This window comes from Nothobranchius furzeri, chromosome 6 (assembly GCF_043380555.1).
Source record: "Nothobranchius furzeri strain GRZ-AD chromosome 6, NfurGRZ-RIMD1, whole genome shotgun sequence".
NCBI lineage: Eukaryota > Metazoa > Chordata > Actinopteri > Cyprinodontiformes > Nothobranchiidae > Nothobranchius > Nothobranchius furzeri.
In genome coordinates, this window is record NC_091746.1 from 25,594,748 (window position 1) to 25,619,828 (window position 25,081).

At 42.1% G+C, this 25,081-nt stretch overlaps 1 protein-coding gene across 4 annotated transcripts in view; it reads left to right on the forward strand.

Moving 5' to 3' along the window:
- The window catches only part of rgs12b (regulator of G protein signaling 12b), an 88,138-nt gene that overhangs the window by 28,851 nt on the left and 34,206 nt on the right, over positions 1-25,081 (forward strand). For all 4 annotated transcript variants that reach the window (XM_070552056.1, XM_070552057.1, XM_070552058.1 and 1 more), the window contains exon 6: positions 16,267-16,288. In XM_070552056.1, coding sequence (XP_070408157.1) covers positions 16,267-16,288 — 22 coding nt within the window. The remainder of the gene's footprint in view (positions 1-16,266; positions 16,289-25,081) is intronic.

Consider the following 25,081-nt stretch of genomic DNA (forward strand, 5'->3'; position numbering starts at 1 on the left):
AGAGGAGGGAGAGAAACAGAGGAAGAAAGCTCATTAAAACACGACACTTAAAATGAATCAATATTTTACCAAAAGTATAAAACAACTGAAGTTTGTTGAAGCGCTGGCCTTTCCAAAGTTTACTTGGATATTATACCGTTTTTGTTGAATGCACCAAACATTAAACCCTACTTAAAGCCTCTTTCTGGAGTATTTATCTTATTCGATGGCACCATCTAGTGGCTGACAAACATATCACACATATAATCTCTAGAATAGTTTTTATAAGATGGCGACTTCACGTTTATGTTCATAAATGCGCTTCTGTAGCCGTCAAACAGCTAAAACACGTTGTTTTACAAGTATTATTCTCATGTCATGTTGTGTTTTCATATATTTATATTTTAGAGACTTACTTGTCCGTGAAAAGTTAATCAACTCTGCATCATCCGAGGTATTCCTTAAATTTGAAGCATGTAAACGTTCGTCTAACGCTATTGGTTAGTTCTGGTTGGCGCTCAGTTTCCTGTTGCACGGAGCTCTGCGGGGCAGGGGGCGTGCTTAGCAATAAAACAAGACTTATTGCTTACATGATACCACAGTGCATGATAAGATAATCTCTTTTCTGGATTTCTGAAAGATTATACATCATTTCTGAAAACTCCAGAAAGATACTTTAACCCAAAAAAGTTGACATAATTAGAATGAATTAATATTATACTAATATCAATATTTCTAATAATACAACATCAATACTCTTACAAAGGAACAAGAACATCATAGTTTTTACTTGCTGTGGAAGTTAAATTGATACGAAAGTTAGAGCTGTCAGAAATAATTGATAGTTTTATTGATTTAAATAATAATGATAATAATAATAATAATAATAGCCTTTATTGTCATTGTACAGGATACAATGAAATTGGAGTGCCACTCCCTTGGTGCACAATACAATAATACTTCTAAATATAAAAGGTCCCCTAAAACAAAACAATAGTAAGTACAATATATACAGAATAGCAGCTACAATATCATTAAAAAAAATGGCATTAGAATAGCAGCATAATAGTTGACGGTGACCTTGACGGTCGCTAAGCAGTTTTAAATGTTTTATGCTCATTTACTATAGAGATCGCCCTGGGAAAGAAGCTATCCCTGAATCAGTTTGACCTGGTTTTATGTGACCTGTACCGTCGACCTGATGGTAACAGTTGAAAGACTTGATTGCTGGGGTGAGACTGGTCCTTGATGATATTAGTCGCTCTGCTGAGGTACCGAGATTTTGCAATGAGCTCCAGGCTGGACAGAGAGCAGCCAGTGATCTTCTGGGCTGTGTTGATGACCCTCTGCAGTACTTTCCTGTCTGCAGCTGAGCACCCTGCGTACCATGCTGTTATGCTGTACGTTATTATGCTTTCTATGGTGGCTCTGTAGAAAGTCATGGACACCTTCTATAATTCTAGGTAATTCTTACAGGTGATTAAAACTTATTGAAACCACTTCTGATTTAATGTGGTATTTTCAAAGTGTTTGAAAGTGTAGCTGAACTTATAGCGACACCCATATGTGTGCTTTTCATGTATGGGTACATCATCACTAATCGGAGGTGCTGGAAAACCCTGAAAAGTCAACTTCAAAGTGCTTAAAGGGGCCATATAATGGAAAATCCACTTTTTGAGCTTTTTACCATGATAACATGAACAAAACCCAACCCCATTTTTGGCTGCGTTAATGCATTTACCTGTTGCCGCTGCACATTTTGAGTTTTACTTGGAAAATGTCGTAAAGTTTTAATGGAAATTGGTCTCGTCATCAGGCCCCGCTCCTCTCTCGGAAGCTAGTCTCTAGTCTGAAACCTGTCTCCCCAGGCCAGGTGGCTTAGCCAGCTGGTGTCATGTAGCAGATTTGATATTAGCCAACAGTAACTAGCATAGCCAGTACAACAGTAACTAGCATAGTCAGTGCAAGATGCTGTAGGCGCGTTTTGTCTGAGTGGGCGGAGTTTCACTGAAACAAAGCATTTTATTTCCGGGTATAAACTCAAGCTGACAAAAGTAAGTCTTATTTAAGATAAATGACATCTCCGTAGTGCCAACGGTAATATTTCATCATATATTGTGCCTACCTTTGCTCTCAAAAGTTTAAAATAGCCTGATTAGATCCTTTAAGTGTAGTTTTGTTAAAGTAGGGCTGCACGATATTAGGAAAACCTGCGATATTCGATAACAATGATTAATTTTGCGATGACGATATTACTTGCGATAAATAAAAACTTAACTCAGGAACAAAAATAATCAAAAACAAGGAAATATAAAAATCATAAAAAATGAGAAAAGCAAAAGATGTGAGGAAAGGGGAAAAGGAAAGGCAATCAGTGGATCCCGGGAAAAGCAGAATCAGCAGAAAGAGCAGAACAAAGCTAACTCAGGTGTTTGCTAACCATCAAAATTAAGTGCCGTCCGCCTCGGGGGCGGGCATCTAACCTATAATAACCCACCCAATTGGCCAAATGGATGAAGAGCTCAATTTGATTTGTTAAAAAGACATCATGCTTCCGTTTGATTGACAGAATGCGTTATGTGTAGCAAACATTTGAGCTGACCATTCATTGCGATACTTATCTGTTCTTTGTGATATGCATATTGTGCATGCTGATATCGCGATAACGATATATTTACGATATATTGTGCAGCCCCATGTTAAAGGTATAAAAACCTTGTGTCTGAGATTTTGCTACCTAAAAGATCCAGATTTAGCATAAAACTGCTAACGGCAGACGGACATGCTTTATGGAGAGCTCACGTTTGCACGTTTCTTAAAGGAAATGTGTTTTCTGAAACGTCAACTAGAATTTTAAAATGTGGTTATGTTAGCTGGGGTGCTGTTTTTGAATGAAAACGCTGAGTTAAAGAAAACCAGCAAGTTTCAAAAAGCAAGGGAACACCAGTAGCTTTGCTAATTAGTACACTGGCTGCTGCTTGGTGTGTGTGTGTTATAGTTGTTGGAGGGGGAACTGAGCGCTGGATCCATCCCTGATGTTGCTATGATACGGGGACTTGGGAGGTTAACATTAACGTTAGTAACATGGTTCAGAGCTCGCTGGTCTCAGATGATGCTGGTGATGCAGAAAATTAGGCAAATATATCTTTACCCTTATGCCATATTTTTTAAAGAGTGTTTTAATTTATAATAGAGTGGAACAAAGTGAGAGGGACGTAATTTCTCTATTCCTATTTTTCTATAAGCTTTTATTTCTTCTTGTAGTGTCCTGGTGTTCCAACAGATCTGATATCTAAAGTTTCCAATAACTGTTTTTGAAGCTTAAAGAGCAAATTACAGGTAAAATTTTATTTTAATTTCATATAAAATGCTGTCCAAAAACACTGTTTGAAACGCTCATTGTGGGTATTTTGTTTTTTTAATAAATACCAGCCCCATGTTTGGGGTAAAAAGTGGCCTTTTTTCAGCAAAGCTTCTAAAAGCACTTTTTTTTTATCTTAATCTCTGACGTAACGAGGGGAAGTTATGAGCTAGTCCTGCCTGAAGCAGAGTGGAGAGTAGGTAGTTTTCCTGGAGAGGGGTGGAGTTATTGAGTCAGTGTATGCAAACTAAGGTGTGGAGGATGTACAAACTCCAGCGGGTCCGGACGTCGAGTCCACGGGTCGCACTATCTTCGTTCCTGGTGCGTTTTGTGCAGCTGAAAACACGGTTGTTTCTGGTTTCACAGCAGAGGATTACAATCCCAGTGATGTGATGAGAGTTCAACATGCCTCCTATCCCCCGGAGCCTCATGGTGGAGTTTTGAAAAATCCTCGTTGGCTCCTAGGGCCCAGATCAGCACGAAACCGGGTCAGGGAGCTCCAGAAGCGAGCTGAGGATGCTGGTTTCTGGATCAAACCCGGCTCAGAACCGCCAGCCCCGACATCCAATAAACTATGCAGAACTTTTAAAACTCCCAGCAGGCCAGGGGAGCTGGTTTCTGGGTCGGACCCAGGTCCGAGCCGCCTGCTCTGAACAGGAAGACGGGCGTATCTCCCTCTCTCTAAAGTGCTAAGCTACGCTACATGAACGGTTATTAACGAGTATGAAACCGCTGACAAGCTTATTATAGTTTATTATTGTCAAAAATCAAAATTATATTAACTGACCAACAATATTTAATTGTCTGGTACATGACAGCAGTCTGTTAAGCAATGTGACGTTAGCACACGGGTTTAAGCTAGCTAGCATCGTTCACTCACCACCGAACCTCCTGACACCAAATCTCTCTCCTTTGTCCATCGTTCCTCCCTCTGGCTTGTCTCTGCTCTCTGGGCATGCAGCGGGCTCATAACTGTATGGTTGTGGTCCACCATAAGTATAATTATAAACATTTAAAGTTTCCTCTGTGTCAGAACCGGCATTAAGTTCCATGTTCTTCTCTGGATCAAGCTAACAGGACTCCTTCTGCCAGCATCACGTTGGCAGTGGCGGTTTTACCATTAGGCATGGTCGGCGGCCGCCTGCAGCCCCTTATGTTGGGGGACCCCCTAGCCCTGACCGCCGGCACCCCTCTCTCAATGCCACAGTGGATTATTCCTTTAAGACGCTGATGCACAAACAGGAAGTGGTTGGTAGTCATTCCACTCCAGTCCAGTTGGTGGCAGTAATGCACCAAATTGTTGTTTGCCAAGTGTCATAAGACCACAAATTAGAAGAAGAGAGGCGGGAGCGTTCGTAACAAACTCAAAGCGATAGTCAAAACATTAAGCATGAAATGGAGTTATCCTAGTGGCTCCAATAAGAGAAAGAAGCAGCTTGCTTCATAAAAGCTTTTATTTTCACTTCTGAAAGTGACGTCGTTTTTCTATGTAAACATCAAAAGGAATCAGAAAGGAAAGACAATTGAAAATGTTTAAAGGGAGGAAAACATAGACCAAAATGGAAAAAATTAAAAAATAACAAAGGCAAAAGCACAGGAGCACTGACAGGAAGAAAGCAGAGCAAATACTGAAAGCGCTCAAAGGGCGGGAAATACAGGAAAAAAGAGGAGGACTAATAAAAAGGGAAAATAACTCATGTCAGAAGAGGGGAGAGTTTCGCAAATCCACTTAACTCATTCACTGCCAATGATCGTTTTGGACCGCTGCTGTAAAAAAAAGTGAGGCGCGAACCGGAAAAGCTTCTGCCGATCACAATTCAACAACAGATTATGGAAGAACAGATAACGCTCGAAACGCGCGGATTCTTCCTGATGTAAGAGGTGAGTCTTGCACATAGTTGTTACTCTGCTGCGGCATTTTAAATGTTCAATTTAGATATCAAAACATTAGCAAACAACTTCTCTTTTCTGTGTTTAAAAAGAACGAAGAAAGGCAAGTTTATTTTAGATTTGAGTCTTTGGCTGCAGAAGGATTTCTGAAATGGCGCCTCTCAAGATAAAAATCACAAAAACAATAAGAAAATGATGACAGAAGATCATAATAAAAAATTAAGCTTAAAAATGAGAAAAAAGAAAGTTGCTCAGAAAAGCATCATTATTGCATGCAGAGGAGGCGAGGCCTCTAGTGGAGGTCTAATCTGTATACAGCCTGCTGAAGTGATTATTTAATCAGGTGTGATTGATTCATCATAGCAGCCAAGGGGCAGCGACATCAAACACGGCGTCAGAAAAGCTTCTGTTTTTATTTCATGTCAAATCAGGAAATTAGAAGCTCTTGGGAGGCTAAAGCTCTTATGCACAAACTCAATTGCAGTCTTTGTGAGTGTGTGTGAGTGTGTGCCGCTGTGTCCTGTGAAGTGCCTTTGTTTGCTTCTGTTGACCTTTTAACAGCCTAAATGAATTTCCATCAATCTCTCCTCTTGTCTCTTTCATTACGGTTTTCTTGATCTTTTACTTTTTATTAATCTCGTGATTCTCATCTTGAGACTCTATAAAAATCCTTTCTTCTTCTTCTCTCTTGCTCTTTTTCATAAACGATATGGAGGAACGTTAAACTCAGCCTTTTCATTAAAAACAAACACGGAACCGAGCTGAAGGTGGTCACACCTGAAGCCGTCTGGGATCTGAGCGGGGGGTGGGTGTGGGGGGTGGAGATGCTCGGGCCGTGCCGCCGCGTGATTGGCAGACTGACCTTTGTTCCCTCCCTTTTCTCCTGCCTGATGGGGGCGTGTCACTATGGAAACTGAGCTGTGTGTGTGCGTGTGTGAGAGAGAATGGAACTTCCTCGTCGGCCTGCCGGCTCAGTGTGTGAAGGAGTGTGTGAGAAAGAGAGGGACGGTGTGGACTAGAGTTGTAGGAATATTTCACATCATCAGGAAGACAAAGTCCATCTACTTTAAACAACTTTAGCTGATTCAAGGGGCTGTGTGTGTGTGTGTGTGTGAGTGAGTGAGTGAGTGAGTGAGTGTGAGACAGAGATATCCATGTGTGCATGAGTTTCCTCCGTCCTACATCGGTGCTCACGTGCGGTTCAGATATGTGACTTTTGCAGAGTTGGAGGGTTTCCTCCTCTTTGAGAGGAGAGCAGCATGAGCCTGAGGAAGAGGCTCTCCTTCAAGCGGGTCTGGAACTTCAGCACCGTGAGTAGCTCGCACACCAAAATGCAGCCCATGCAGTCGAACAGCTGCTCAGTCTGGTGTCAGTTTGTCTTTTAGCACAAACCCCAGAAAAGGATGGAAGTGGGAAGAAGCGCCCCCAGCTGAGAAAGATGGAGACCGATGAGGCTAAATTGAGGACCTGGAGCAAAGTCCTCGGGGAGAAAGGGGATTCCATTTCTGTAGGAGAGCCGACAGCAGAGGGATCGGAGTGGAAGAAAAGTAATCAGGCAGGAGCTCCTGGGACAGACACGGAGATTTGTCAGTGGTTTCCATGAGAGAATGGTTTTGGGGGGGGTTAGAGGTAAAGGGCAAACGCTTCTGAGTCAGCTTCGAGGTGTTTTCTTTCTTCTTTCGTTCTTCTTCTTTTTTAAAGTCAGATGTAATTTGCACCTGAGTGGGAGATGTAGACGAAGAGATGGAGATAGAGACTAGGCCTGGGAGTGAGATGGACAAAGAGAGAGTCTTGTTTTCGTGAGTCATAAGGTGTGTGTGTGTGTGTGTGTGGACAGATGTGGTCGATCACTCATTCATGTTTACGTCGTGTGTGTGTGACTGGCGTGTTTCAGGCCAAGTCTAACTGGTGTTTATCAGCAACTCGGCCTCCGAATCACATCTCTTGTGTAGGAAGAAGCATCAAGTGAATTCCTCCCCATCCTAGAGGGCGGACATCGACTCCTGAGTGCGCTGCAGGAATTTCAGGGTTCATCCCAGACTTTCACAGACAAACTTTAAATGGGAAACACTTATAAACCTTCCTTTATGCAGTAAGTTACCCATGCAGCACATTTCAGGGGTTTGGTCACACCTGCACAAGCCTGACCAGCTTTTTCATGTCTGACTTAAGCTAGGCCAAAGCTAAGTGGCTCCTCGGTCGCTCCTTCTTGGCAGGATGTTCTGGTCTTCTCAATGGCAGCCACTATTCCTCCTCATATTCAAAAGTAAACACACGCGGAGACTGTTGGTGCACCAGCTTCCTCCTGAGCTGGAGGTGTGTGTGTGTGTGTGAGACATTTGTTCAGTTATAGGTGTGGCCTGTTGGCGTTAAGAGGATTACATGAATATTTCAGCCTTTTTTCATGAGTTCTTTCCTGATGGAGACGGTTGAGTGAGGTTTAGGAGCCAGGATTACAAACAGTGTTGTCCGTGTGTGTGTGTGTGTCACTGCCTCCCTCTTGTTTTTCCACTCAGTACATAAACAGGGCATGTTCTGGAAGCCTGAGAGGACCAGTGGAGACGTTTATGGCTTTAAAGCATTAATATTATGATAACTGTCAGATGAAGAGTTGTAAATCATCACCTGTGTTTAGCATTGTATTTTTAATCTGACACACAACGTTCGTAACTGATTATGTAAGCTGTACCTGACCAACCACCTCCTGCACACGCGAACGCCACCTCAACGTTTTCATCTTGGCTTCTGGAGACGAGAAGACACATGTAAATAAACCAGTTTAACCTGCAGGAAAAGTTCTAAAGCCGCACATAACTTAGCAATTATCGATCAGCGGGAAGGTGTGTGTGTGTGTGTGTGTGCGCGCGCGTGTGTGTGTGTGTGTGTGTGTGTGTTACGCGCCATGTTTTTATTACCTTCTGGGGACAATTGATCAGGTTAATGCAACGTGGGTCATTTTGAACTTGTGGGGACATCTGGCTGGTCCCCACTTAGGAAAACCCCCTAAAACCTGGTTTTAGATGGTTGGTGTGAATTACCTTTTAGTTGGGGTTAAGGTTAGTAACACACTAGTATTGGTTAGGGTTAGGGTTAGATATGATTCAGCCACAAAAAAGAATGGAAGTTTGGGTGCAACGCCAGCAAGTGTTGAGCTGTCGTGTGATGCAGCCATCTTATCTTGGTGTTGAAGTGGGAGTCGCAGTGACGTGAGCCCGTTGTATGACCGGCTACAGTGCTACCCGGCACACAGAACTTCTTGTAAAAAGTGTGTTTGATTTAAAATTCAATACCGCCCATGAAAATGTTTAAAAACACAGTACAATTTTGTTTATCTAGTTTAGAGGATTCAGAACTTAAAGGTGGAATAGGAGACGTTTTTCTTGCCGTTCAAGAGAAAGACACAAAGGTCCAACCTTCTCGGAGTAACGCACGATGCTCATTTCTGGCTTCAGTTTTACATTCTAGACCCATTTTTGGCACCTTTTCTGCCATAATCCCTGATGTGGTGCACTCAGGCACCCATATGCAATTTAGTATGCTAGCTAAAAGGGGTGTGTGTTGGAATCTGGCAATACGATGTACATCACAATACAGGGCAGACGATATAGTACATTGCTATGCTAAAAGCCAAGTGATATTTTTTTACTGAACTTAAGCAGTTTGAGAGATGGTAGGGCTGCAGAATATATCGTAAATATATCGTTATCGCGATGCACAATATGCATATCGCAAAGAACAGATAAATATCGCAATGAATGGTCAGCTCAAATGTTTGCTACACATAACGCATTCTGTAAATCAAACAGAAGCGTGATGTTTTTTTAACAAATCAAATAGAGCTCTTCATCCATTTGGCCAATCGGGTGGGTTCTCATAGCTCAGATGCCCGCCCCCGAGGCATTGATGGTTAGCTAACACCTGAGTTAGCTTTGTTCTGCTCTTTCTGCTGATTCTGCTTTTCCCGGGATCCACTGATCGCCTTTTCTTCTTCATTTTCTTTTTCCCCTTTCCTCACATCTTTTGCTTTTCTCGTTTTTATGAATTATTTATGTCTTTGTTTTTGATTATTTTTGTTCCTGAGTTAAGATTTTATTTTTCGCAAGTAATATTGCCATCGCAAAATTAACCACTGTTATCGAATATCACAGGTTTTCCTAATATCGTGCAGCCCTAATGGATAGGTTAGGATCCAATCATGAAGAACGGGACATTCACGATGAGGTTTTTCCAGGATTTTAAGTTTTAGAAGTCATAAAAATGATACTTTTGTAAAAAAAAAAAAAAAAAACGTTTATTTTATTGGTTGCTCTTCCGTCTTCTCCTGTTTAATTGAAATTAAATCATGGTTCTGCACTAACTTCCTCAAAGAAAATGGTGACAGAAACAGAAATACCATTTACTTACATTTTTTTAGGCTAAGCTAAAGCTAACAGAATACTGCCAAATTAGGACAATGACTTTTTCTTGACTTAGCTTACTCTGGGGAGTATGGCAACAGACTAAACTTCACTTACCCCTTCAAGTCATTTTTGCTGGTGGATTAATGTTAAATGATGCACTGATAGCTGCACAATGCTTTTATGTTTCTAAGCAGTTATTTTCAGTTGATGGTTGATTTTCTTTCTTATCAAGTCTGATTGTTGTTTAGATTTTTTGTAGATTCAGACTCCTTGTTAGGTGTTGTTTATCAGCTAAACTTGGTTACATTTGCACTGGTACTAGTTAGTACTGTGATAAAATCAGTGCCACTTTTACAAGAATATATACGAGAATGTAATAGATCTTTAACTTCATGAAGACATCTCAACAAGCTCTGTCTGATATCAGTTAACTGAGAAACTATAAAAGGTTTTGAGACATTTTATCATACAGATAAACTTATAAAGAGCAAGTCACCCCCTACCAGAGTCTAACTCCACTCCCACTTCCTGTTAGAAAAATGCAACAAATGCTGTTGCCTAGCAGACCGAGAGGGCGGAGCTGCTAACAAATACACACACAGACAGGCTCACAACGACATTGTGACATCATATGGTACCAGCTAACGTTCTAGGGTACCTCTTAGCCAATAGCGATGGCGGATTTAAATTCAAATGCAGTGCAGGGTTTTTACCTGACAACAGCACAACACTGACAGTTTTAGGCAGAACATTAAAATTTTAACTAAGATGCACTAAAGTGCAAAACTATTGACTACACGTGTCTGTAGCACGATTAGACACGCATTTATATAGTTTATCAGGAAAAAAGTTGATTTGGGGGTGACTTGCTCTTTAAGTAGAATGTGCGACCTTCAGAACGTCTCACATTTTTGGGGGTTTTCTGGGAAATGATTGTGAATATCATCGTTTAGGCTTTTTTCAGTTTCCTGTTTTTAAATATTCTAAAAAACATAATGAATAATCTGATTTGCTTCTAGTTGGGACAAACAAGCACGTCTGTATTCTATGTTTTATGAAGTCAATGTAGATTTTTCTGAGTTTTAAATGACTGAGTTGCAGATTTTTTATAATTTTTTTATGGAGAAACAGGCACATGCATTTTTATGCATTAGAGAGTGGGTTTCAGTTTGAGGCATTTGGAGAGGGAATGTCTGGAAAACCCCAATTATTCTCTCTGGGCTCCCAGGAATGACCGGGATCTGCCAAGAGAGGTGGGAAACACCACTGGAATGATTGAGGAAAAGGCTGAGGGAGGAAACGGAGAATGATCCGAGGTATCAGTGGAAAAAATCTCATGATAACAAGAGACAGACGGAGGAAGAAAAATGGAAAGGGGGGGGGGGATAAAGAAAGAAAAAAAGATGGAAGAGAAGAGGATTAGGTGGAGAGAGGAGACAGGACGTGGGGCCACATGCTAGGGCCAAACGTTTCCATCAGTTTTGTGTCTGTCAGTGATCAGATGATGGAGATACAAGTTAAACATATCTCCATCGGGGGTGGGGGTGGGGGGGGGTTAATATAATAAGACCGGTTTCACTCAGACACATTGTGGTCAAATCAGAAAAAAATACCTTACCTCAAAGTTTCATTTACAAGGATGAACGTTGACAGTTACTGCCTAATTATTTCAACATTTTCATTTATTTTTTGCTTTATTTAAAGAGCAAGTCACCCCCTACCAGAGTATTACTCCACTCCCACTTCCTGTTTTAAAAATGCAACAAATGCTGTTGCCTGGCAGACCGAGAGGGCGGAGCCGCTAACAAATACACACACACACAGGCTTACAACAACATTGTGACATCATATGGTACCAGCTAACGTTCTAGGGTACCTCTTAGCCAATAGCGATGGCAGATTTAAATTCAAATGCAGTGCAGAGGTTTTACCTGACAACGGCACAACACTGACAGTTTTGGGCAGAAAATTTTAATTTTAACTAAAATGCACTAAAGTGCTAAACTATTGGCTACACGTGTCTGCAGCACGATTAGACACACATTTATATAGTTTATCAGAAAAAAACGTTCATTTGGGGGTGACTTGCTCTTTAAAGGCACAGTTGGTAGTACTTATAGGTGTGTATTGTAAAGAAACCGGCAATACGATGAACATCACCACAGTACAGGTGAGAAGATATGAATATACTACAATACAGGAAGCAATAACATAAAACTTTCACCCAAAAATAGTCTTAGAAGTGGCAGAAACATCCCTTTGAATGTGTAATGATGGAGTTTAAGGTAGGACGTGAGCAAATGTCACACATTTATATAAACCTAAAACTTATAGAGAATAAAAGTTGGTATTTTTCTAATTCACAGCAATTTTACTGTCATGTTTTTACTGACCTACAGGTGCTGGCCAGTAAATTAGAATATCATCAAAAGGTTGAAAATATTTCAGTAATTCCATTCAAAACGTGAAACTTGTACATTATATTCATGCAATGCACACAGACCAATGTATTTCCGATGTTTATTACGTTTAATTTTGATATTCATAGGTGACAACCAATGAAAACATCAAATCTGGTATCTCAGAAAATTAGAATATTCTAAAGGCCAATGAAAAAATGTTTGTTTCTCTAATGTTGGCCAACTGAAAAGAATGAACATGAAAAGAATGTGCATGTATAGCACTCAATACTTAGTCGGGGCTCCTTTTGCCTCAATAACTGCAGTAATGCGGCGTGGCATGGACTCGATCAGTCTGTGGCACTGCTCAGGTGTTATGAGAGCCCAGGTTGCTCTGATAGTCGTCTTCAGCTCCTCTGCATTGTTGGGTCTAGCGTATTGCATCCTCCGCTTCACAATACCCCATAGATTTTCTATGGGGTTAAGGTCAGGCGAGTTTGCTGGCCAATCAAGGACAGGGATACCATGGTCCTTGAACCAGGTGCTGGTGGTTTTGGCACTGTGTGCAGGTGCCAAGTCCTGTTGAAAGGTGAAGTCTGCATCCCCATAAAGTTGGTCAGCAGCAGGAAGCATGAAGTGCTCTAAAACTTCCTGGTAGACGGCTGCATTGACCCTGGACCTCAGGAAACAGAGTGGGCCAACACCGGCAGATGACATGGCACCCCACACCATCACTGACGGTGGAAACTTTACACTGGACCTCATGCAACGTGGATTCTGTGCTTCTCCGCTCTTCCTCCAGACTCTGGGTCCTTGATTTCCAAAGGAAATGCAGAACTTGCTTTCATCAGAAAACATAACTTTGGACCACTCAGCATCAGTCCAGTCCTTTTTGTCCTTGGCCCAGGCGAGACGCTTCTTGCGCTGTTTCTTGTTCAAGAGTGGCTTGACACACGGAATGCGACACCTGAATCCCATGTCTTTCATGAGTCTCCTCGTGGTGGTTCTTGAAGCGCTGACTCCAGCTGCAGTCCACTCTTTGTGGATCTCCCCCACATTTTTGAATGGGTTTGTCGTCAAAATTCTCTGCAGGGTGCGGTTATCCCTAGAGCTTGTACACTTTTTTCTACCACATTTTTTCCGTCCCTTCGCCTGTCTGTTAATGTGCTTGGACACAGAGCTCTGCGAACAGCCAGCTTCTTTAGCAATCACCTTTTGTGTCTTGCCCTCCTTGTGCAAGGTGTCAATGATTGTCTTTTGGACAGCTGTTAAGTCATAAGTCTTCCCCATGATTGTGGTGCCTTCAAAACAAGACTGAGGGACCTTTTAAAGGCCTTTGCAGGTGTTTTGAGTAAATCAGCTGATTAGAGTGGCAGCAGGTGTCTTCTATATTCAGCCTTTTCAGAATATTCTAATTTTTTGAGATACCAAATTTGGAGTTTTCATTAGTTGTCACTTATGAATATCAAATTTAAATGTAATGAACATTGGAAATACATTGGTCTGTGTGCATTGCATGAATATAATGTACAAGTTTCACGTTTTGAATGGAATTACTGAAATATTTTCAACCTTTTGATGATATTCTAATTTACTGGCCAGCACCTGTAATCTGAGATTGTATTTACGTAATCTGCTGCTAACTGAGCTTTGAAGCTGGTTTACTTTGTGAGTTTTTTTATGCTTTTCGGGCCTAAATGGCTTTTTTTAAGCAGCATGAATGTAAATATGAAGCTGTGGAAACAGACTGGCTTGAACTATTAAAAGCTTCTTTCTGCCTCTGCATCAGTCTCAGTTTCTGCTTTATAACTCCAACCGGTCACAACGTTTACTTCAGCAATACTTAAACGTTTCCACTCGTCGTGCACCAAACTCTCTTCTCCCATGTTTGAATTGTAATGATATTTGACTTCATAGTGATTATTATTCTGCACGGTGAGCAGCTGATTTCTGAAAAATGAAGCTGATGGCTTTCTAACGAATGAGTGTAGGAACGTCACTATAGATATGCTTCGTCATCAGCATGGCTCCCGTGTGTCTGCTGACTCATAACGCACCTTAATGTAAACGTATTGGAAACATCGACTTGTAGTTGCTGATTAGTTTTTTCTTAACTTATCAAACAGGATTGAGTTTTCCTTCTCACTCATCTTGGCTTCTTATCTGAGTCACAGAGAGTTTCATTAGAACCATTTCCATTATCGGAACTTCCGGGTAAATTTATCAGACCTTCCCGGTGTGCATGAGATTCCGTTTTACCGGGTCAGCCCTAAAGGTCTGTTTTCTGGGCCATTTCAAGAACCGATCGAGTACCCAAACTGTGGTGTGTGCTCAGAAAGGCCCGGTAGAGAGCGTGACATATGATCAACTCATGCTGATTGGTTGTAACTGTGTAGGAAATGACATCAGCAGATGTCACCAAACAACTGACGTTTGTAAAACTGGAGAGGTGTTGGTGAAGCGGAATGAAAGGGGGATTAAAGCAGCGTTTGATGCTGCTTTTAAATTTCTGTTTCTAAACTCATGTTGCTTGATTCGGAAAAGGGTAGAAAGCCTTCTCCGGGTCGGGGATGAGGTCCTGCCCCATGGGGAGGAGCTTAAGTATCTCGGGGTCTTGTTCATGAGTGAGGGAAAACTGGAGCGTGAGATCGATAGGTGGATTGGTGCTGCATCTGCAGTGATGCGGGCGTTGCACCGGTCTGTCGTGGTGAAGAGAGAGCTGAGCCAGAAGGCGAAGCTTTCGATTTACCGGTCGATCTACGTTCCTACCCTCACTTATGGTCATGAGCTTTGGGTAGTGACCGAAAGAACGAGATCACGGATACAAGCAGCCGAAATGAGTTTTCTCCGAAGAGTGGCTGGGCTCTCCCTTAGAGATAGGGTGAGAAGCTCAATCATCCGGGAGGGGCTCGGAGTAGACCCGCTGCTCCTCCACATCGAGACGGGCCAGTTAAGGTGGCTCGGGCATCTGGTCAGGATGCCTCCTGGACGCCTCCCTGGTGAGGTTTTCTGGGCACATCCAACTGGGAGGAGGTCTAAAGGAGACCCAGGATACGCTGGAGGGACTATTTCTCTCACCTGGCCAGGGCACGCCTTGGGATTCCCCCAGAGGAGCTGGCCCAAGCGGCTGGAGAGGGAAGTCTGGGCATCTCGACTTAGGCTACTGCCCCCGCCACCCGACTCCGGATAAGTGGATGAAAATGGATGGATGGAAACTCAGCTGCCAAAAATGCTACGAAGTCCCCCCCCCCCCCCCCCCCCCCCCCCATGCAGTAATTTGGTACAGAGCTCCTTAAAAAAAGTGTTTCTTCTGGTGACCAAACGCTGGTTTTTACATCACACAGCTGCTCCTCTATTCCTTGGAGCTCCAAGGTACAATAGATAGATACGGCAATAGATATGGCGTACTTTGGTGAAATAAACCCTTTAAAATGGTTTTAATGTCTTCGGGTTCATTTTTGCGCTGATCGGTGATGTCATTCACTCTGGTCGTGATATGCTTACGTCTTTGTAAAGTCCCAAAAGGGACGATTTTGTATGAGTCATCGTAGTTTCCATCCCCAAACATGCCTAGTGGAAACACAGCGGCTGTTTCGGGGTTAGCTGTATCACTGATGAAGCTAAATGGTGTAGCTGAAACTGAGAGAGTTCCATCCCAGATTGTTTTAGTTGTTTCCCTGCTCCAGCACATCTGATTCAATGGTCGAATCTCCTGTTTAGTATGTCATCAAGCTCTGCAAACGCCTGTTAAAATCAAGTGTGTCGAATCAGAGAAACCGCTAAAATATTCCAGACGGTGGCCCAGAAGGACCAACATAGTGGTTCAATGTGCTTACTTCTGTGCACAGATCCTCACAGTAGAATCAGCTGTTAGTTAATTATACCAAACCTAAACTAATTTCAGCTCAGAGATATGCAAGTAAACATCTCACCTGTGTGTGAAGGCGGGGGCAGGTCCCCTTCTTCACCTCTCCCACTATAAACCCCGAGCCCCGCCCAGGAGGCTGTCTCGTAGAGCGAGCACATCCGGTCCATCCGCACCGAAGACGATGCGTGTGGGAGCTCACCGGTTGTAATAAGTGTGAACAATGATGGGATCAGTCGTGAAAGCGGTCTGTGTTTTCACACCCAGGCCGCTGCTTCATGGCTCTCGGGACCTGTGGGAAGCTGGAAGATGTTGTGCTGTTAGTGTTTGAGGGACGAGTCTTAATCCATGTCTCTCTGTTTCTCCTTACAGTCTGCTGCTGTCTCTGATGGAGGTGAGTAAACGTGACTTCACACACACACACACACACCGTTCAAACAGCTGATCTCAGATAAACAAAATAAGAGAGTTGGGATCTGAAATTACTTCACAAGCTAGCAGGAAGTGAAAATATCAGAAAAGTACAGGATGAGTTCCAGAAATGGGCCTTTTTGTCTAAAACAACAGAATGATGTCCGTTTTTATTTCTGCATCATTCCACCTTAAACATCCAGACTAGTGGCAGCACGTTTCAGCTGAAGCCCGGTCTGTGGAGCTGGTTGCTGCTTTCACACTCATGCAGATGTTCGGTTACCTGACCGTAGGTGTGAGTGTGTGTTGCTGTCCCCATCTGGATCGTTTTGTCATTAGATTCTTTCTCTCAGAGAAAATACTGATCCGTTGCAGCTTCCAGCTGATTTTACTCCAGGCAGGAACGCGTTGAACGGCGAGAACCGACGTGTGGTTTTGGCACTGCTTCGTTATTTTTATTTCTCTGCGTCGTTCGTCTGGTCTGTCCTGCTCGACTTCTGCCCAACCTCTGACTGCTTTTGTGTTCAGATTAACGGGGCGTACAGATGTGCAGCGGCAGGTCTCAGGAGGGTTTGTGTTTCCTGTGACTCAGCGTCTGTTTCAGAGAAGCCGGCTTCACGAGATGGTTTTAACGCTCTTTAAATGTCCTTTTCTTCTGCTTTTGTTGGGATGGTGGCCCCAAAGCACGGGCCAAAATCAACAAAAGGGCTTTAAAGTTTCTTTAACGCCCCAAAAATGTACACATGAGACAAAATACACGACAGATGGGGGTAGGAAGAGAAAGAAGAGGTGAGAAAAGAAGCAAGATGTGTATTTAAAGTGAGGTTGAACATGTGTGTGTTCACAAACGGTTCCTAAAGAGAGGATTTGTTGTTCATATTTAAAAGTTTAAGACGTTCTCGGCTCGTTTGTAAGATTCAGGAGCATCATAGTCAAAAAGCTTGTTTCTAATCATTTAAATCCAAAATCTATTTGTACTTTTTCTACTTTTCAAATGATTTTTAATATTATATTTTATTATACATTTAATCAGAACCAGTTAGGAAATGATGATTGATCATTTTATTGTGAAATCTATGTAAATAATCTGAAACTTAATAAATCGATGAATTTCTTTGATTTGAGACTCTTCTGCTGCTCTCTTTCATGCCATCTCATGACAGAGTCCAGACAATAAAAATAAATCTGAATTAAATGTGATCATTTAGCTTCAAGGTTCAGTTTCACAAGTTCAGACGTTCAGCTTCAACTCATAACTTCTGCCACAATCTCAGTTTTCCTTTGAGTTTGACTTCATGAAAAAGTTAGTCCCGTTAGTCGTCCCACACCGGTGTGCTCTCCGTCCCCCGGGGGGAGCGGCGAGCTGCACACACAGCTGTGCTCGGGAACCAGCCGGTGGTTAATGAAATGAAATTGTTTAATTTTACAAATAAATACAAAAATACTGAGCAACATTACTAATTATTATCATTATCGTTATCATTATTATTATTATTATTACTATTATTATTACTATTATTATTATTATTATTATTATTATTATTATTATTATCATTATCAATATTATCATTATTATTATCATTATCATTATTATTATTATCATTATTATTATCATTATCATTATTATCATTATTATTATTATTATTATTATTATTATTATTATTATCATCATTATTATTATTATTATTATTATCATCATTATTATTATTATCATTATTATTATCATTATCATTATTATCATTATTATTATCATTATTATCATTATTATTATCATCATTATCATTATTATATTATCATTATTATCATTATTATTATTATCATTATCATTATCATTATTATCATTATTATTATTATCATTATTATTATCATTATTATCATTATTATTATTATCATTATCATTATTATTATTATTATTATTATTATCATTATTATTATTATTATTATTATCATTATCATTATTATCATTATTATTATTATCATTATTATCATTATTATTATCATCATTATTATCATTATTATTATCATTATCATTATTATCATTATTATTATTATTATCATTATCATTATTATTATAAAAATATTATCATTATCATTATTATTATAAAAATATTATACCATATTTGCAGTATTTTAGTGCCCAGGATTCCTACACGTGCTTGAAATATTTGACTTTTGAGTTAAATGCTTGACGTTTAAACTGAATTATTTTCTTTTATGGCGCAAAGAAGTGAAATAATTTTCTGAGCATCAAAGTATGGGTCATGATTGTGAATAATTACCAGTGTAATGTGCTGAAAGAGCTCCAAAACTCACCTAAAATACTTGAATAGTGCATGAATTAGATTTTGTCAGTGGTCTAAAAACCAAACTCTGATGATGTCAGTTTATCTAACCGGAATTAATCAGCTTGTTGTCTTTAATTAAAGAAAGATGGAAAAGAGAAAAAGTCTTTTGATATGGCGCTTCTCAAGATGTTTATTTATTTGGCAGACGCTTTTATCCAAAACGACGAACAGCTTTTAACCTAGAGGGCGTGTTGTGATCTGTGGGGGAAACCAGAGTACCCGGAGGAAACCCACACATGCATGGGGAGGACACGCAACTCCACGCAGCCGAATTTCGAACCTGCAACCTTCTTGCTGCGAGGCAGCAGTGCTAACAACTGCGCCACCATGCAGCCCATTACATAAAAGTCATGAGGCGCTTCACAAGAAGAAAAAAATGATTCAAAAATATCATAAAATTGGGAAAAGTAACACAAATTTTAAAGGTGAGGAAAGGCAAAGCGAAAATGAAATAAGAACGAGGTATCGGTGGATCCCTGGAAAGGCAGCGTTGGTAGAAAGAGCAGAATAAGAGGGTGGTGATAAAGGTCACACCAAGCCTGCCTGAACAGGTGAGTTTTCAGCTTCTTCTTAAAGGAGACCACTGAGTCTGGGGCCACAGCAGAAAACGATCCGTCACCTTTGGTCTGAAGGGATCGTAGTTGTTGCAGCTGAATTATATATTTAGAGGTTTGCATCCCAAACACGGCGTGCTGAGTGTTCCTTGTGTCGAGCATCTTGGGTAACGTCCTTATTTTACCAGCAGCTCCATGAGCTTCACACACAGAGCCAGCCTCCTCATCAGTTTGTGTCTTTGCTGCTGCCGCCTCACAAGAGCCGCCTGACCTAAACCTTCTGAAGAGGTCTGCTTTGTCCCTGAAACAGACGCAGTGCTGCCTTCCCAGTGTCATCTGTAGTCATGCCGAACACTTGGGTATCTGCAGCCACTTCAAGGCAGGAAGGAAGCAGGGCTCAGCGCATTCCTGTTTCTCCCAAAACCCACAGAAAGGAATTTAACGTCACTCCAGAGTGGTGCTGCTGTCAGGCGGTGACAGGAAGCAAGTAAATCTGCACAGGATGGAGTTTAGAGGTGTACAGTCATCTGGGTTGTGTTCTCTCTCTCTCTGTCACACACACGCGCACACACACTGTCATCTGTCAGATGTGATATAAACCTGCATGGCTGCAGATGCATCCACCGATGTTCTCTGCAGCGTTTCACATGATCATGCAGGCTGACTGTGTTACACTTTGTACCTTTTACTTTTCTGCTGTGAAGCAAAAAACTGTTGCGTTAAAAATTTTAAAACTATTCCAGAATGTTTCAGTTGCTTTGATGAGTCAGAAGAGGAGAAAGAGCAGGTGTGTGTGTGTGTGCGTGTGTGTGTGTGTGTGTGTGTTTGTTTTATCTGAGGGCTTCAGGCATCATTAGTCCCAGCAGTGGCCTTCCTTTAACAAGCCCCTCATCAATACTGCAGCTCCCTCCCGTGCGTGTGTTTGTGTGTGTGTGTGTGTGTGTGTGTGTGTGTGTGTGTGTGTGTGTTGTATCTGCGTGACATGCGCGTTTGCTTTAGCGTCGTTATTTCTCCTCTCCCTCAGCTCTGAATTATTCATCGTCTGGAGGCCTGTGTGTGCTCGTATCACTTACGTTGCTCCTGGTTGTGTGTGGGCGTTCGTGCAGGTGCGTGTGCGCACCGTGACCCGACCCTCACCGTGGTTCCTCAGGTTGCTGTCCAGGTTGCTAACCAACGGCAGCTCCTAGCTCCCCTTCTACCCTCCTTCCCTTTTTTTTACATTTATTTCTTTATTTTCCCGTCGGCCATCTCGTCCTCTCTGTGATGTCAGCTGTGTGTGTGTGTGTGTGTGCGTGCGCTCTGTCTTGGACTGTTTGTTCACCCTGATGTTTTGGAGCTCGTGAGGGGCCCCGATAGGGTGATTATGGATGGAGGGGCTTGGTTACCCCATAGGATTCGCCACCTGCCTCGCTGGCACCACACCGGCTCCTACCAGCTTTACCCAGGTGAGGTGGGATCGGGAGCTTTCATGCACACTTGAAGAAAACAAGCGAACATGCTCACTGGAAGCAGGAGAGTTTGAAGTTGGTTTATTTTGCTGATTGACTTTATCGTGTTTGTGGTTTTTTTTATCTCATGACTTAGATTAGAATGAAAGTCTCAGGAAGTCTGAATTAAGCGTACACGAACAACAGATTGGTAGCGAACATAAAAAGAGCCGTTTTAGGGATGTTGAGCAGAATTTTGTTTTTGCAGCAGCTGAGCGGCGTCTCAAACGGTTTGTGCTCTTTACCTACAACGTTGGTTTTAACTGTTGGGAGGGATGCTCTGTTTGCTACCCAAATGTCTAAATATCTCATAAATCACTGCATGAATTTAAAAAAAATTCAATGTTCAATTCAGTTTATTTATGAAGCGCTAAATAACAACAAGAGTCGCCGCAGGGACCTTCACTGGGGGCAGCAGTAGCTCAACAGGTAGAGCGGGTTGTCCAGTAATCGGAAGGTTGCAGGTTCGATCCCGGCTCCAGACAGAGAACTCTGCTGTTGTGTCCTTGGGCAAGACACTTAACCCACCTTGCCTGCTGGTGGTGGTCGGAGGGTCCGGTGGCGCCTGTGCTCGGCAGCCTCGCCTCTGTCAGTGCGCCCTAGGGCAGCTGTGGCTACATCGTAGCTCTTCACCATCAGTGTGTGAATGTGTGATGATACACTGTAGTGTAAAGCGCTTTGGAGTCCTAACTCTGAGAGGCGCTATACAAGTGTGGGTCATTTATCATTTAAACATTCCAATACAGGTCAGGTCATTAAGCCAATCAGTAAAAAGCTTCCCAAATAAGGAACCCAGCAGGTCGCATCGAGTCACTGACTAGTGTCAGAGTCTTAACCAGAGTCTTAACTCATTCACTGCCAGCTTTTCTCACCGTTTTTACTGTATTTTTAAGAGTCACAGAATGTTGTGCGCTAGGATGATGTTGACGCCAAAACAACCAAAACAAAGAGGAGACTCACCTCTTACATCAGGAAGAATCCGTGTGTTTCAAGCGTTATCTGTTCTTTCATAATCCGTTGTCGAATTGTGATCGGCAGACGCTTTTCCGGTTCGCGCCTCACTTTTTTTACAGGAACGGCCCAAAACGATCTCCTAACACATGGATGTTTTGCTTCCTGATCACGTGACGTGTGACGTATGCAGATGAAGATCGGCTTCAGGGCTGAGATGTTTGTTCTCTCAGCGCGGGGGCTCGTTCCGATTTTCAAACAGTAAAAAAATGCCAATGACGACTTTAGTCGTCAATGGCAGTGAACGAGTTAACAGCAATCCTCATACTAAGCAGGCATGCAGCGACAGTGGAGAGGAAAACTCCCTTTTAACAGGAAGAAACCTCCAGAGAATCCTGGCTCAGTATAAGCAGCCATCCTCCACACACACACACGCACGCACACACACACACAGAATCTAAAAGAGGAAAGTCAGATTTGCACTAAAATAATAATCCTCTGCTCTAATTTTGCTCATTCGTGACTCTGCTGAAGAATCTCTGTGTCCCACCAAAAAGCTCAGCTTGATCTGTAAAATCTGGTTCTTTCCCAGAACGCCAAGTTAAAGCCCCACCGGTTGTCACACTGGTGTGTGAAATTGGTCTCCACATTTGACCCATCTCCTGGGGAGGGCAGCCATGCGCTGCAGACACAGTCGTGCTCGGGATCCATTAGGCGGTTTAAGTGAAGTTATTCTGGAATGTTGCTCAGGAAACATTTTTACTCCCAATGAAACAACCAGAGAAGATCATTTTGGGGAAAAACACAGTAAACCTGCTTGTAGTGCCAGCCACCTCCAAGTCCACTGTTATTGGCTGATCAACAATACGTGAGTGTCTCAGTGCTGTTGACACGCGTAGTTATTTTAGTTTTGTAGTGCATCTTGGTAAAATTTAAACATTCTGCCATAAACTGTCAGAGTGATGCCCTCTTCAGCTTAAATGTCTGCACTACATTTGAATGTGAATCAGACATCGCTATTGGCTAAGCTGGTACCACTCACACGCCCATAAGAAACGACACGGCTCAGAGCCTCTCGCCTCCTATCAGTCTTCCCTTTTCCTCTCTTTCCTCGGGTGCAACGCCCCCCCTGGGTCCCCAGGCAGTCCCTCTTTGATGCAGCAGGAATTATGGGTCGAGTAAGACTCTGGTAGTGGGGTGCCTGAAACTTTAAGCAAATAATCCATTGATTATCATATTTTGAGACTTTAGTTTTCTAACAACTCATATTTTAAAAAAAACTAATAATTGTTTAGCCTAGCAACAAGCTTATATATGTGATGGCCACGACCCATAGACAGATCTCAGTCGTGGGACAAATCGGTTGTCTTTCAAACTGTCTCTGCGTCCTATTGGACAACGAACCACGCCTGGTTCCTTCCTGTTTTATAATCATTTAAATGTTGAGTCCTGTGATCCTTTTAGTCGGACCCTGAAAACTAACTTGCCGTAAAAAAGTGTGAACCAGAATAGTGACGTTTGTAAGCCTGATCTGCTGTCGGGGCGCTCATTGATAACTCAAAAACAGGAGTTGCATAAGCAGAAGTCACAATGGGTTTAACCCAGTTTCAAATCACGCCGAACTTTATCTCCGTGCAAAATTCTGCTCTTTCACTGTTCACAGCATTTGCGTCGTCAAGGGCACCTGACCGCCGATGTCCCCCCTCTGGCTGTTTTTGGGTCGATACAGCTTCTCATTGTCCGTCACGGACTCGAACCCTGAAGCAAATTAATTTATTTTTTCTTTTCCGGTTATTCTCAGCTCCTCTGTGTGCATCTGCCTCCCGGTTCAATATTAGGAGCATGAGCTCTCTAGTGTCTGATGGTGGCTAATATAAACTATTCCTAGTTGCACCGAGACTCTTCTCAGAATGAGAAACCATTGACTGATTCATAAAAGCTATCAACCCGAGTGTTAAAGTGGAACTTTTGTTCCTAGATACGATGCTGGAGGGATAACATCTTGCTCTCATTCTTAGTGAAAGATCACTGTGCTGGTGCCAGACATGGGTGCATTTAATGAAGAAGAAGAAAGTTCTCCAAAAAGATATTCTTAATCTGTCAGAGCTGCCTCCAGGCTCCAGGAGTGTTTCTCAATGTCGAGGCGCCTGGCCTTGGTGTCTTGGCCCCGCCCCGGTTGCCTAGGAGATACGTCATCGGGAGCCAAGCAGCCAAGACGTGTTCCAATGTTCATGTTCTGCCGAGGCGTGTGTTCTCCTTTTTGTTAGCCGTTTAGCTAGCTGAGCAAGGACACACGGGAGGTGTCTTGTAGCCTAGCCTTGGTCAGAAATTACCCAGAATACACCGCAGTATTTTCAAAAGGACGGCGGATCAGAAACCGGCAGCTACTTCGGGGACAATTTTCAAATTTAAAAGTAAGTCAGCTAATTTAAAATGTTTTTTTTTTTTTTTTTTTTAGATCCAAAGAAGTTATCTATGGTTGGTTAGTAGCTTAGTAGTTGCAGCTTCGGTGGCTAGCGGGCAGTAACTCACTTATATTTTTAATTTAATAAACATTTACACGATTTAAAAAGTAAAAGTGTAATTAAATATTTATATTGAAACTAATTCGTATAAAATATAAAGTTTCTCCCGTGTCACGTGACGTTACGTGACCGCCGTGGAAGCCGCGGTCACGTGATGCAAGTCTGTTCCATTTAACCGTTTTCTTTGACCAAGGAAGGACCGTGTCCTCGTAAGCAAGGCGCCTGGCCTCGCAAGACAAATCCTCACGAGGCCAGTTGTCTTGCGAGGCCAGGCGCCTTGACATTGAGAAACACCCAGAGTCTTTACAGCAATCCTCATACTAAGCAAGCATGCAGCGACAGTGGAGAGGAAAACTCCCTTTTAACAGGAAGAAACCTCCAGAGGATCCTGGCTCAGTATAAGCAGCCATCCTCCACGACTCACTGGGGATGGAGAAGACCGAACACACACACACACACACACACACAACATATATACCATGTAATGGTTCTATGGTTACATTGTAATTTCTTAGTAAATATTCTATTTGGAACAGCTTTACTTTACTGATAGATTATTCTAAAAATAAATTAACAGAATTTTATAGTTTCATATAATTCATAACAACTGAAGACAAATCCTGTACTAAGACTGGTCTGAATATTTTTTTCACACATTTCTAATAACCTGGAAATACAAGAATATCAAGGAAGTTTATTTTTAACGCACTAGACTCCTGAGTCATTTATGAATGTTTGTTAGAAAGCAAAAGGAGTCCGCTGAAGCAGGTGGAGGGCTCATAGAGCTGTTTTATCCTCCTGCTTCACCGTACATCAGTACTTAGTGCTGCATTCGGGTGCTGCAGAGAACATGGGAAAACGAGCTTTTCCAAATAACCCGATTCTAAACGATGCTCATATTTATTCAGATTGTA